The 14,519-nt window shown below is 38.5% G+C and overlaps 1 protein-coding gene across 1 annotated transcript; it reads left to right on the top strand.

The window, feature by feature from the left end:
- The first annotated feature begins 7,314 nt into the window (after positions 1-7,314).
- On the top strand, positions 7,315-12,666 carry LOC112039273 (probable glutamate carboxypeptidase LAMP1). Its single transcript, XM_024072128.2, has 12 exons — positions 7,315-8,381; positions 8,506-8,573; positions 9,029-9,110; positions 9,193-9,285; positions 9,390-9,542; positions 9,861-9,929; positions 10,197-10,284; positions 11,116-11,199; positions 11,569-11,657; positions 11,775-11,891; positions 11,971-12,114; positions 12,339-12,666. Exons 1-12 carry the CDS (start codon positions 7,434-7,436, stop codon positions 12,519-12,521), a joined length of 2,118 nt encoding a protein of 705 aa, XP_023927896.2. The 5' UTR covers positions 7,315-7,433; the 3' UTR covers positions 12,522-12,666.
- Positions 12,667-14,519: the final 1,853 nt, after the last annotated feature.

Genomic DNA, 14,519 nt, shown 5'->3' with positions numbered 1-14,519 from the left:
TAGAATGAAATGGTGTGTATGTGAGTGTAAGCCACTCTCTTATTCTCCTCTTGAAAACTGATTGAGAGACCACACTTCTTGGGCATTAAGTGAAATTAGAGTGAAGATTAAAAGTGTTCCCAAGTACTTCTAATCTTTTATTTTTAAATTTCACCACACTAAGTTACGCTTTCTTGTTCTTAAATTATGAAACTTACATAGTACATGTTATCAATTGCGAATGAAGTAGATCCGTTAATTTTCTACTGCATATGTTTTGTATGCGATACAAACATGTATTTTTCCAACACTTATCACTTAGCCATTTTAGGTGATTTACATCCATTGAAGGAATTTTATCACTTGGCTTTGTCAATGATCTACGTTTGTTTAAGGAATCTTATCACTTAGCCATTTTAGGTGATTTACATTCATTGAAGGAATTTTATCACTTGGCTTTGTTGCAGTTTATTTGTGCACAATTTTTGACAATATTTGCTGAATAATACTTTTATTGCTTTAATTTTTTTATCAGCAAAGAATTTCTTTCACGATTACAATGGTAATTTGTCTCTAGTGATGATACCCCTTCAAATGCTCAATGTTACATGGACATGGCAATCTTTTGCCATCCATCGATTCCAGGTGATAATTCTCTTGTCTTGAGTAATGAATGATCTTGTAAGGCCCTTCCCATGTTGGTCCGAGCTTTCCTTGTGCAAAGTCCTTTGTTACTGTTGTGATTCTGCGCAAAACGAGATCTCCTCTGTTTAGTCTTCTAATTTTTACTATTTTGTTATAGTATTCAGTCGTCTTTTTTTGGTACTTGGTCATTTTCTTGCATGCTTCCTCCCTTGTTTCATCCAAGTAGCCCAAGTTGACCTTTAGTTGATCGTCATTGATGCCTTCTTGGAAGAATTCTCTTCTCATGCTAGTGATTCCTACCTCGACGGGTATTATTGCTTCAGTACCATAGGTGAGCCTAAATGGTATCTCTCTAGTTAGGGTTCTAGTAGCAGTTCTGTAGGCCCACAAGACATTTGGTAACTCTTCTAGCCATGTACCCTTTGCCCCCTCTAGTCGAACTTTGATGATCTTCAGCAACGTTTGATTCGTCACTTCTATTTATTCGTTGGCTTGTGGGTGTCCCGATGAAGAGAACTGGTTCTTGATTCCGAGCTTTGAACAAAAGCTCCTAAATTCTTGGTTATCAAACTAACGACCATTGTCTGATACGATCATCCTTGGTATGTCGAACTTGCCGACTATATTTTTCCACAAAGCTCCGGATTTTTGCTCCCGTGATTGTTAACAGAGCTTTCGCTTCTACCCATTTAGAAAAATAGTCAATTGTAACTAACAAAAATTTTACCTACTTTTTACCTTATGTTTAGGGGCTCATGATGTCAATCCCCCATTAAGCAAAGGGCCATAGGGAGGTTATGACCATCATCTTTTCTCCTAGGACCCGTTGAACGTTCCCAGACCTCTGGTATTTATCACATTTTCGACGTACTCCTTCGCGTCCTTTTGCAGGGTTGGCTAATAATAACATGTTCTGATAATTTTGCTAACCAAGGACCACGGCCCTGTATGGTCTCCACAAATTCCTTCATGAACCTCCTCTATGATGTATCTAGCTTCCTCTTCTTCAACACACCTTAAGTAGGGCATTGAAAAGCCCATCTTATACAAAGCGTCATTTAAGATTGTGAACCTGGCCGCTCGCTTCCTGACCTTCCTCGCCTCCTCCGTGTCTGCTGGGAGGTGTCCATCTCGGAGGAAAGAGGTGATTGTACTCGTCCAGCCATTCTGGTTTTAGATCGTGAAAGTGTGGAGTTCGTCAATGCTTGGATGTCTTTGTACTTTCACTTTCAAATCGGGTGAACCCGTTCCTTCCTCTGACGATGCTTACCTTGCTACCTCGCCTGGTTCTGAGTTCTGGCTTTGGGAAACTTGTATGAAATCTACCTAGTCAAACTCCTGGACCAATTGGTGTGTCAACTTAAGGTACTTTTGCATCCTGCCCTCTTTCGCTTCGTATTCTCCTCTTATCTACCCTACCACTAGCTTAGAATTGCTTTTGAGGAGTATGTTTTTGGCTCCCAAGGCTCTCCTAATCCTAAGTCCTGTCAGTATGGCCTTGCACTCTACTTCGTTATTAGTGACAAGGAATTGAAGCCGTACCCCATACCTGAGGGTTTCTCCTTCAGGCATTTTGATGACGACCACAGCTCCTCTTTTTTGAATTAACGAACCATCTGTTTGTATTGTCTAGCTATCTAAACTATCTTGCATTTTTTCATTATCTGGGATTGTGAACTCGACGATGAAATCAGCCAATGCCTGAGCTCTGATGGCTATTCTAGGATGGTATTCGATGTCGAATTGACTCAACTCAATCACCCATTGTACTAACCTCCCCGTCGCTTCGGGCTTTTTCATTGCTTTCTTTCTAGTTTGGTCCATCATTACCATAATGAGGTTCACTTGGAAGTAGGGGCGAAGCTTACGTGAAGCAACGATTAAGGCGAAGACAATCTTTTCCATGTGTGGATATTTCACCTTGGCTCCCTGAAACACTTGACTTACGTAGTAAACAAGGAACTGTACTTTATTCTCTTGTTGAATTAGTGCTACACCCATGGCTGTGGTTGATACCGCTAAGTATAAAAATAAATCTTCACCTTCTTGTGATGGGCTCAAGAAGGGAGGATTGCTCAAGTAGCGCTTCAACTCCTAGAAGGCTTCTTCACACTCGCTTGTCCAGGCAAAAGCCTGCTTCAGAGTTTTGAAGAAGGGCAAACATCTATCTGTAGCCTTAAGACGAACCTGTTGAGAGCAACAATCCTCCCTATCAGCGTTTGTACCTCTTTCACTGTCTTTGGAGAGGTCATGTCCAATATGGCCTGTATCTTTTCCGGATTGGCTTCTATTCCTTGCTGAGATACCATAAACCCAAGGAATTTTCGTAATGATACCCCCCAAAGGTACATTTGTTAGGATTTAACCTCATTTGATATTTCCTGAGGGTTGCGAAGGTCTCTTTAAGGCCATCTAAGTGTGTGTCCTCTTCTTTGCTCTTGATGAGCATATCACAACATACACCTCCATGTTCCTCCCGATCTATCTACTGAACATCTTGTTAACCAACCTTTGGTAAGTGTCCCCTGCGTTCTTCAGCCCAAAGGGCATCACTTTGTAGCAGAAAGTCCTTAACTGGTGATGAAGGCAGTTTTCTCCTGGTCTTCTTCTGACATTTTGATTTGGTTATAGCCTAAAAAGGCATCCATAAAAGTGAGGAGCTTATGCCCGGCAGTGGAATCCACAAGCTGGTTAATTCTTGGCAACGGGAAGCTATCTTTAGGGCAGGCACTATTCAGGTCAGTAAAGTCCACACACGTCCTCCACTTTCCATTTGCTTTTTTCATTAAGATGACATTGGCCAGCCAATCAAGATAGTAGACCTCGCGGATGAAACTGGCTACAAGTAGCTTATTCACTTCGTCCACAATGGCCTTATTACGTTCAGGGGCAAAGACTCGTCATCTTTGTTAGACAAGTTTCTTTTCAGGATTGACATTCAGAGGATGCTAAATGACTTCCGCCACTATGCCAGGCATATCCTCAAGGCTCCATGCAAAATTTTCCAGGTTCTCCTTGAGAAATTGTACTAGCTTCTTCTTCATTTAATTATTCAGGTTTGTCCATTTTCTCATCGTCTTCGTTGGTTCTCCGTCTACTAATTCTACCATTTTCAGGGCTTCCACCTTCTCCTTCTCTTCTTCCTCGATCATCCAAGTATGGTTCTCCTTGGTGGCCAAAACGGCTTGATAGCATTCTCTGGCTAACACCTAATCTCCCTTGACTTCGCCTATGCCGTGTTCTATTGGGAATTTTACCTTTAGGCAGTACATAGATGTTGCTGCTTTCTAACGATTGAGGATGGGTCTCTTGATGATCACGTTATACGATGACAGGCAATCCACCACTAGGAAGTCAAGCTATTTGGTAAGTTGCAAGGGGTAAGAACCTACTGTAACTGTTAATGTCACTATTCCTCTAGGGTATACTCGATCTCTGCTAAAGTTGACGAAGGGAGATTCGAATGGTTGCATCCTCTTGGGATCCACTTTTAGCTGCTGGAAAATCGATAGGTAAATAATGATAGTAGAGCTGCCATTGTCGATGAGAATCTGTTTGGTGTTGAATCTCTCTATCATAAGCATGATGACCAAGGGGTCATCATGTGGCTGCTTCATGCCTCTGGCATCTTCTTCCGAGAACAGGATGTCCATACTTGTTCATCTTCTCTGTTTCAAATGAGGTATCCCCTAAATACTGTTCACAAATCTCTATTGGGATTTCCTAAGGGACTTGAAGATCCACCAGTGGATTGTCCTCTAGCAATCGTCTTTATTTCCCTAATCGCGCTCTACAAACTGTTGTATGAGTTATCTTCATCTATGGGATGTTTTTCAAATTTCTCTCTATGATCGTCCCTAGACCGGCTGGAGTCACCCTTTTTTTCAAATTTTTGCAACTTTCCTTTTTAGATTAATTCTTCTATCTACTCCTTCAAGTCTCTGCAATCCTTAATATAATGTCCATGGTCTTTGTGAAAACGACAATATTTCTTCTTGTCCCGTACATTGGGCGAAGAATGGAGCAGTTTTGGCCACTTGAGATGATGGTTGTCCTTAATCTACACTGAAATTTTGTCAACAAGCATTACCAGAGGAGTGAATTTTACCATCCACAGAATTTTTTCATCTTTCACTACAACAAAATAGTTTTAGCGACGAAAATTTTCATCACTAAAAGTCCAATATTTCGTCACCTAGTACTTTTAGTGACGAATTCTTCTTTTTAGTGACGAAATTCGTTTCGTCGCTATAGCCCCATCGCTAAAAGTATTAGCGACAAAAACTTTCAAATCATAGCCCCGTCGCTAAAGTATTGTTCATAAATCTTTGTTGGGATCTCCGTTTATTTCCGTCAGAACTAGTCTGACGATCTTTCCTTTCCCTCTTGTGTCCCTTCCAATCTTCCCTGGCACTTTCTCTTTCCATAGGCACGCTTTCTTCCCCTATCGTAGCTAGAGCATCCTCTGCATTCACGTACTTCTAGGCTTCAGTAGCATCTCAACCATTGTCTTTGGCAGGCTTTTCATGAGGGTGACTACAAACTCCATGGATTTTAATCCTGCTTTGAAAGTGGTTAACTGTACCTTATCATTCACTTCATCAACTTCTAGGACTTCTCTGGTGACACGTTTCACGTATGACCTCAAGGGCTCTCTTTCTCCTTGCCTAATGGTTAGTAGATGGTCCACTGGTCTTTTCTGACATTGCCCACCAACGAAATGGCGCACAAAGGAATTACCTAGCTGCTCGAAATTGTCAATGGATGACGTTGCTAGCTTACTGAACCACACTCGCGCTGCTCCCCTAAGGGTGGTAGGAAAAGAGCGACACAAGATTTTGTCTAGGGGCTGTTGTAGACTCAGAGTTGTCTTGAAGGTCGTAATATGGTCCAACGAGTCTTTCAAGCCGTCAAATGATTCGAGCTATGGAAGATGAAACTTTGGAGGCAAAGGACACTCTAGGACTTTCGTAGTGAAAGGTGAGTCCGTCCTTCGAACCATCTCATCCAAATTACGGTCCATCTTTTCCCTCATTGCGTTTCTCAGCTTGTCCATCTCCTCCTCATATCTCTGAGGAGATCTAAATTTGCTTTGTCCGAAGAGTTTGGTCATTGGTAGTCATCTCTCCTATGGCTATCTTCGTCGTTATTCTTGTTAGTCTTAATCCTCGTGAGTGAACGATTTTCTTCCTATTACAGTTGCAACCTCATCTCCTGGTTTTGCCTGGTGAGTTCTTCCATGCTAGTTGTAAGTGTCTGAATTTGCAAAGCTAATGCCGTAGAATCTTGTGGTGTATTGGACTCCATCTAGATGTTGAAACCAAACGGGACTATGATTTCAAACGAAAGTCTGAATTCATTGTTCCCACAAACGGCGTCAAACTGATGATGCTGAAATCGTCAGTAGTCGGGTTTGTCCAAAGGAACCAATACGAGCTCGTCCAAGTTCCTACAGAGTTAATAAAGAAAAAGGGAAATCCTTTCAGGTGGCCATCAGTGTGGTGCTAGCCACAAAATCTCTAATGGTAAAGTCAGCTAATGGAACTCAGGAAATAGAGAGAATTTTGTAATGAAAGTGAAAGCAATTAGTGTATATGTACCTTATCTTGGATTTGGTAGGCCCTATAAATAGGCTTTTCTTATAAGCTGTTGTCCTTCTTAAATGGTGGCTTTAAGGCTAATCTGGTAACGTCCCAGGCCTACTCAATTCAGCATTCTAGCACAATCTCCCAGTTTTGAAACTATTAAGTACCGTATCCCTGTTTTTTAAACTCGATTTTAACAAAATCAAATTCTGTATAAAACTTGATATCTTCAAAATCGAGTTATATGTAAATTTTTAATTGAAACTCGACTTTAGTAAAGTCAAGTTTCACTTAAATTTAAAAAAAAAAAAAAAATTATGTGGCAAAATATGCATAGAATTCGACATTACTAATGTCAAATTCCACCTATAACTCAATTTTTAAAAAATCAAGTTTCAAAATTGAGACTCGATGTTTAATAGTTTCATAACAGGAACATTGTGCTAAATTTTTTACAAAATAAGGGCAAAACCCCATTGCCCCCTAACTTAATAACTGCTTTGTTTCTTTCGGTTCCCACATCCCTTCGCTGATGATCTGTGCGTAGTTTCATGTCTAAATTGTCTTTTACTAGTAATTTTAAATGTAAGTGGGGCACGCAGTACTATGCATACTTATTAAAATTAAAGATTTTCAATCAAATATGAGATATAGATAAAACTAGAGAATAATTATAACATCATTTATAATCTTTCTTTATATTTTACAATATCTTCACTGTAGCCTCATCATCCGAAAGGAGGGTAGGATAAATAAATAATAATAATAATAAGTGATAAGTCTAACTTGGCCAAATGACATAATGGGGTTAGTGCAAAATAAAAATGGTAGCAATGATTAAATCATATGAAAATGACGTTTTACTAATCATTTCAACTAATTATAAATAATAATAATAAATTATGGTTTAACATTGCTAAAAATGATAAAGAATTAAAGGTTGGAATTCGTCTCAATCAGAAATCAATTATGAGGAAGACAAAAACAGAGGACATCATATACTATCTTTAATGATAATGATAATGGAAACATCAGTTATAATTCATTTTAAGATTATGTGTTTGATCGTAAAGTGATAATAATTATAAATATATATATATATATATCCAAGTAAATTACTCCACACACATTCGAAATCCCACCTCAAGAAAAGCTCCACAACAACAAAATTTGCACTCACCATAAGACTTTTCTCTCTCAAAATACAGGGGAAGACTAAGCCCCATGTTGAAAACAGCCACCACCATCTTCCTAGGCTTAGCCACCTCTTTCACCTTCCTCCTCATTTCTCCTCCTCCTCCAAAATCTTTCTACCACTCCCTCTACATATCCTCTCTATCCGACAACACCTCAATATCACATCATTTACACACCCTCACTCGCCGGCCCCACGTTGCAGGTTCTGAGGCAAACGCAGAGGCTGCAGTCTACGTTTTATCCATCTTCACCTCCAGCAATATCAAATCTCACATAGCATCCTATGAGGTTTCTCTAACCTACCCTTCTTCCCGTTCCCTAACACTAATACCACCACCTCCAGAGACACCCACAACCTTCAATCTTCGTCAAGAAATTTATGATGGTGATCCATATGCAGATGTAGCAGATGAAGTTCAGCCTACTTTCCATGCATATGCAAAGTCAGGCACTGTCTCCGGACTAGTGGTTTATGTGAACTATGGACGCATAGTAGACTACTTGACACTGAAAAAAATGGGTGTGAATGTATCAGGTACAATTGTTTTGGCAACGTATGGAGAAATATACAGAGGAAACATAGTCAAGAATGCGTACGAAGAAGGTGCTATTGGGGCATTGTTGTATACAGATAGGAAAGACTATGGTGGTGGAGGAGGGGATACAAGGTGGTTCCCAGATGAGAAGTGGATGCCACCAAGTGGGGTTCAGGTGGGAACAGTTTATAATGGGATCGGCGACCCTACTACACCTGGATGGGCAAGCACTGGAGACTGTGAAAGGTTATCTGAAGAGGAAGTAGAGGAAGGAGGGGATGTTCCACTTATACCTTCCTTGCCAATATCTGGGGCAGATGGTGAAACAATCTTGAGATCGGTTGGTGGAGATGTTGCCCATGAGGATTGGCAAGGAAGCATAGATGCGCCTACTTACAGGGTTGGACCAGGGCCAGGGTTTATCAATCTCAGTTACACTGTAAGTTCAAACTAAGATTTAGGTTTTTTAAGTACCATTCTCTATTCTTGTGCACATTCTACCAACGTCCAATCCAGCCCTATAACTAAAATCAGACTAGTTACTGAGGGGTGTTTTTTTCCAGGGAAATCAAATCATAGAGACTATTCAGAATGTCATTGGTATAATTGAAGGAGCTGAAGAGCCTGATCGGTATGTCCAAAAATTTTCATAAACAGCAGATATTAGCTCATTCTTGCACTTCAATTTCAATATGCATCACTCTAAAGAAAACGTGCATAGTGCTCATGATTTAGTAACTCAACAAAACAGAACAGGACAAATTGACAACTACCTTCTTATTAGGTACACTTTTCTTTTGTGGTACAGTTTCCACCCCTTGCCTGTTTTTGGTCCAAAAGAAGAAAATCTTCATGAATCGGTTGTGTTCACCAATTTTTGCAATATAGCTTGTTCCACAAAAGGATTAACTGCATTTCAAACGTTTCAGATCTGTTTACTATTTCACTTAACTTTGAATGACATTTAAAAATTAATTGAAAAATTAGAGCGGTAAAACATATTAACTTGTTTTAATCAATATCTCAATGGGAGTAATGAAGCCTAACTTGCAATGGTTAAGTCACAAATGTTACGATTATCTGTAGATTTGTCATTCTGGGTAATCATCGGGATGCATGGACATTTGGAGCCGTTGATCCCAATAGTGGCACCGCAGCATTGCTAGAGGTACAAAATGTCCTTATCCAGTATCTACTAATGAGGAATAATCACCAAAACAGCACCACCTGATTTTGATACTTAACCGTAGGTTGCAGAAAGACTGGGGAAGCTGCAAAAAAAAGGATGGAAACCTCGAAGAACAATTGTCTTATGCAATTGGGACGCTGAAGAATATGGCCTGGTCATTCTCTCTCCCTCTCCCTCTCTCTCTCTCTCTCTCTCTCTCTAACACACACACACACACACACACACACAATAGAAATTTAACCTAAGCACCATATCCAGGTAGGATCCACTGAATGGGTAGAAGAGAACAGAGAAATGCTAGCTTCAAGGGCTGTTGCCTATTTGAATGTTGACTGCGGAGTAGCTGGACCAGTATTCCATGCCTCTGCAACGCCCCAGCTTGATGAACTGCTCAAACGAGCAACTCAACAGGTATCTCAAAAGTGAATAATAGGAAAACCAGCAACAGTAAGCATTAGCCAATTTTTTTTTTTTTTTTTGATAAGTAAGCATAAGCCAATTTTGAAAGCAGCAATTACAGAATCCATACCAAGAGCTGATACTTCTGATATCACAACTCCTGGCCATACAGATGGGCACTAGCAGCTGCAGAAACATATAAGATGCCAGTCAAAACTATAGAGTTAATCTAGATTTAAATATTTTCTCCTGCTTCATGTCAAAAGAAATCTTCTCTCTGTTGCTGCCATTATCTCACACATCTCTATTGAACTTGTAATTGATTTGAAGGTTCAAGACCCAGAGAACTCGTCACAAACTATTTATGATTCATGGGTTGATTCCAGAAATTCTCCCCTGGTAAGCAAAATACAAATGCCTTACACCACCACCTTGACTTCAAGATTTCATATTAATTTTTTATGAAACGAACTGAACTGCATTGCAGTGACCCTTAAAAACTGCAACTTACTTTGTTTCAAGCCATCCAATTTTGATAAATAATTCCCAAGTCTAGCATCATATTACCGCACAGATAGATCACACATAGGAGACAACTTTCATCAAACCTTGAAACGTATCTAGTTAAATAATTGGTGCTCATTAACCTGTACTTTCTATACAAAGATTGGTAGGTTAGGAGATGGAGGATCAGATTTCGCAGCTTTTGTGCAACATGTAGGAATTCCAGCAGCTGCAATGTTTTTTGGAGGAGGTAACAAGCACGATTTTTTTAAAAAAAATTTAAATAAGTAAAGAAAAATGTCAATGAAAAAAGACTACTTCATGTACAATGAACACAAAGAAGTCTAAAGAATTACAACGAAAAAGTGTTATGTACAAGCACAATATTTTTAATCTTTGGACATCATCCTTTAGTTTGTAAGGTGACGCATGCACACATGCACATATGCACATATAGGCCATTTTTATTCTAAAGGAAGCAACTATGAATGTACTTCTTAGAATAAAGAAATCAATAATTTAAAAGGTTCAAATGTAAAAGTTCTTTCACCAAGTAAAGCAAAACAAAGCATTAATTTCAAAATCAAGTATGATATGATGAAAATCCAGCAAAGGTATCCAACCGATTCGTAACAACCACCAGCTAAAACAAGCAAAGAGATGCTAAATACAGTGTGAAGGCAAATATAACACTTTGTAACTTTCAAAATCAAGTATGTAAAAGTTCTTGTTTGCTTTGAATAGAGGGAAATGAAAGCATGCTTGGCAGCGTGTGAGTGGAAGGAATGGAAAACTATCTTATGAATCACAAGTCAAAACTAACATTGAACTAACGCACAACCATAATCTTATCACATTAACTTACCAATGATGTTCACTACTGTAGTAAGAGAATAAAAACAGTTATTTAGCAACCAAAAAAATAAAAATAAAAAAGACTAAAGACTGTTACTTTAGTAAGCTTCAAAATGGCAGAACGTTTTATCCTTAAGAAATATGTAAGTTAATATAACAAGGCAGAGTGCCTTTTGGAACTTTCATGGCTTAGCAATGAATTGTTATTACTTGTTCCCAAATGCAGGATACCCTGTATACCACTCAATGTACGATGACTTTGTCTGGATGGAAAATTTTGGGGATCCAATGTTTCATAGACATGTTGCAGGTGAGCCATAAAGTTGTTATTTACCAACACCCAACCCAATCTGGATTTCCTTCACAAGTCAAAAAATTGCATTTGAAGCACTCTTTAATGATTGCCTATTGAGTCTGGAAAATTCTATTATACACCAGGAGGAGTGAAAACAAACAAAAAGGCACTCAAGAGTGTTAGCAAAACATGATAATAGTCAGTTTTTCCAATTCGTATTTTAGTTTTTACTACTTCAGTTCTCACTAAGCCAGTTCGTGTTCAAGAATTGAAAAGAAACATTTTTTTGAATGAATTTGTATTGAATTCTGGATCAACTAACAACATCTATATCTTAATCCAAGAGCCTAAAGCTTTATTTTCTATCAAATTTATGAAAAACAGTGGGAAGTGTTTGGGGTTTAGTAGCTCTTTGGTTAGCAGATGAGGAGTTTTTGCCCTTCAACTATCTCTCCTATGCAAAGGAGCTCCAGGTATCACAATATTAAATGGGAAGAAAATCATTACATGCAGTGTTATGGAATACAATTGATTATCATAGAGATTTAGGGGCAGACATAAACACAATGAATTTAATCCTGAACTAACAGAAAAGCACAAAGGACTTGAAAGATGAGATCTCAGAAACAGACATAAGCCTAAATCCTCTGTTCAAGTCCATAGAGGAGCTCCATAAAGCAGCCACCACAATGAACAACCAGAGAAAGGTATAAACTTGCATTTCTATATATTGCATTTAATAATAACATTCCACATTTATCAGAAACTTGAACTATGATTCTCTAGGAAATAATGGAAGGAAAAGGTTGGACATCAATGTGGAATAAAGATCATTTGAAGGTGAGAGAGTTGAATGATAGATTAATGATGGCAGAGCGCGCATTTACAGACCAAGATGGACTCTTTGGAAGGTCCTGGTATAAGCATTTGGTATGTTTCTCTTAATCAACATATGAATCCTTAACCAAACTTACTTCCGTAGTTCTTTTGTTGGCTTTATTACTACATCTTTCACGATAACTATATTTTTCAAAAACTCAACATAAAAGCAATTTCCCCAGATATTAAATTGAAAAGATTCGACCCCAGTGAATATCTTGCATTAATGTTATAATTACAGAACGTGATCAAATTTATTATTTTGCATTTTACAGATTTATGGGCCCTCAAAGCACGATGACTATGGATCTAAAACCTTCCCTGGGATAGATGATGCAATAGAGAAGGCAAAGAACCTGAATACTGCAGATTCATGGCGTGCAATACAACATGAAGTTTGGCGAGTCTCTCGAGCTGTTAAACATGCTTCACTAGTCCTCAATGGTGAACTAACATGAATATGTACTGATATATTCAGTCCTCAAGGTCGTGCACGTCATGGATAGTAATAAAACTCAGAGGCAAATATCCTTGTCATTTATTAATTTGATTGTTAGAATAATGGTTAAATGATTAAATTCATCATTTCTGAACAACCTAAAATTCTCTGACAACTGGTAATTTATCATGGTGTCAGAATGGGTGGTCTTGAGTTCAAACGCTATTCTCCACTCTACTTCCCATTATTTAAATTTAAAAATAAAAAGGTTAAAAATCCCACATTTTGGGTCCCATTTATTAAGGAGAAATATAGGCCCTACACGCAAGAGTGTGTCAAAATAATAGTTAAATGATTAAATTCACCATTTGCTAATGCTTTCAGGACAACTGGTGATTTATCACTAATCATATTATTGTTTCTCCAAATCTTGCTACAGATAATCCATCACTACTGCAAGTCCTAATTCAAATAATATTTTGTTAGAATCAATTTAAAAAAATGAAGTTTCATGCAAATTCTCTAGCATGGCCTAGTTTTATTTCAAGACTTGATCAGTCCCAATCCCAAGTTTCATCAAAATTTAACTAGGACTACGCACTTGGTCATATGCTATCAGGTCTCATCTTACTACCTCAACCCCCATTCTTTTGGCCTTCATCTTGTCCTTGTAGCTTCTTCCATGCATATAATATCAGTATTTGGCACTAGGGCCCAAAAAAATCCCCTTATCACCTAAGTATTGTGTTGTGCACAAGCAAATCATCTTAAATGAATCTCACATCATGTTCTCATTTAGTGGTACCTTAATGCACTTAATTGAATTGAAGCCAACTTATAAATCTCTGCTGACTATTGTAGTTTTCTGAAGCTCCTAATGAACAATGAAACCGACATTGACATTCAACCTTATATCCCTAGCTCCTAATGAATTCTCTCAACTGCATGAATCAAAACATGATACGTAACCATATAGGGATAATTTTATTTTTAAATTAGCCTTCCTCTTGTCCGTATAGCTCCTTGCACTTTCATGATATAATTTTCTGGTACAACAGGGGAAAATCAAAATAATTCCTTTTATCAGATGCATTCCTCAGTCTTATGTTGCACATGACCAGAGCATGTAAGATGATTGCACCATACTCTCACTTAGTGGTAACTCTAGTTTCTTATTATTGCATTATTTCTAACTCATCTTCAGTACCAATCACAATCTCAACACCCTCATCTTAGCCACAACAGTCTTTAGATCAGGGTGGATGTGGGGCCATGTGGGGAATAACCCAAAGAACACAACACAGCCAGAAGAACTTTACATGGCTCACTTGAACTCAACCTTAAATCCCAAGTTCCTAACGTATTGCCTCAACTGCACGAATCAAAATGTGTCCCTCCATATTGGGCTAATTTATTTTTATCATAGATTACCATGGTTTTTCTTACCACCTTTGAATGAGACTCTCATCAGCCTTCCTCTTTTCCATGTAGTTCCTTCCACTTTCATGATATACTTTTCTTCTACAACTGGGGGAAATCAAAATTATTCCTTTTAGAGGCATCCCTTGTTGTCTTTGCTTTCCTCAGTCTTATTCTTATGTTGTGCATGACCAGAGCATCTAAGATGATTCCATCATACTCTCAGTTAGTGGTTCCTCTGGGGGGAGATAGAGAGAAGAAACGAAAAATCCAAAGAACACAACACAGCCAGAAGAACTTAACATGGCTCACTTAGCATCTAGGTTAATTCCACATCAAGGGGTTAGCACAATCGACTGGGGATCAAATCTTCCCTTTCCCCTCCCCTTGGGGCCAAAATTACTTATATTTCAAAGAAAAAGAAAAAGATTTTAGGCTACTTTCACTTGAAACCCTAAGAAAACTTAACCAGCTTTATGGGGATTATTTGACCATTCACATATTATTAATCCCACAAATGACACGGCCAAAGCAAAAGGCCAACAGGAGTGGCTCAAAATTCTCAAGGTCCCCCATTCTTACAACAGGCACACACTTC

This window comes from Quercus suber, unplaced genomic scaffold (genome assembly GCF_002906115.3).
Source record: "Quercus suber isolate HL8 unplaced genomic scaffold, Cork oak 2.0 scaffold_8, whole genome shotgun sequence".
Lineage (NCBI taxonomy): Eukaryota > Viridiplantae > Streptophyta > Magnoliopsida > Fagales > Fagaceae > Quercus > Quercus suber.
This window is presented reverse-complemented; position numbering and strand designations above follow the sequence as displayed.

Bases quoted from the DNA above. Each gene is read 5' to 3' on its own strand.
- LOC112039273 (XM_024072128.2), top strand. From the start codon at position 7,434: ATGTTGAAAACAGCCACCACCATCTTCCTAGGCTTAGCCACCTCTTTC. The intron at 9,111-9,192 runs GTACAAAATGTC...ACTTAACCGTAG, and splicing joins GCACCGCAGCATTGCTAGAG to GTTGCAGAAAGACTGGGGAA. The intron at 9,930-10,196 runs GTAAGCAAAATA...TTCTATACAAAG, and splicing joins ATTCCAGAAATTCTCCCCTG to ATTGGTAGGTTAGGAGATGG.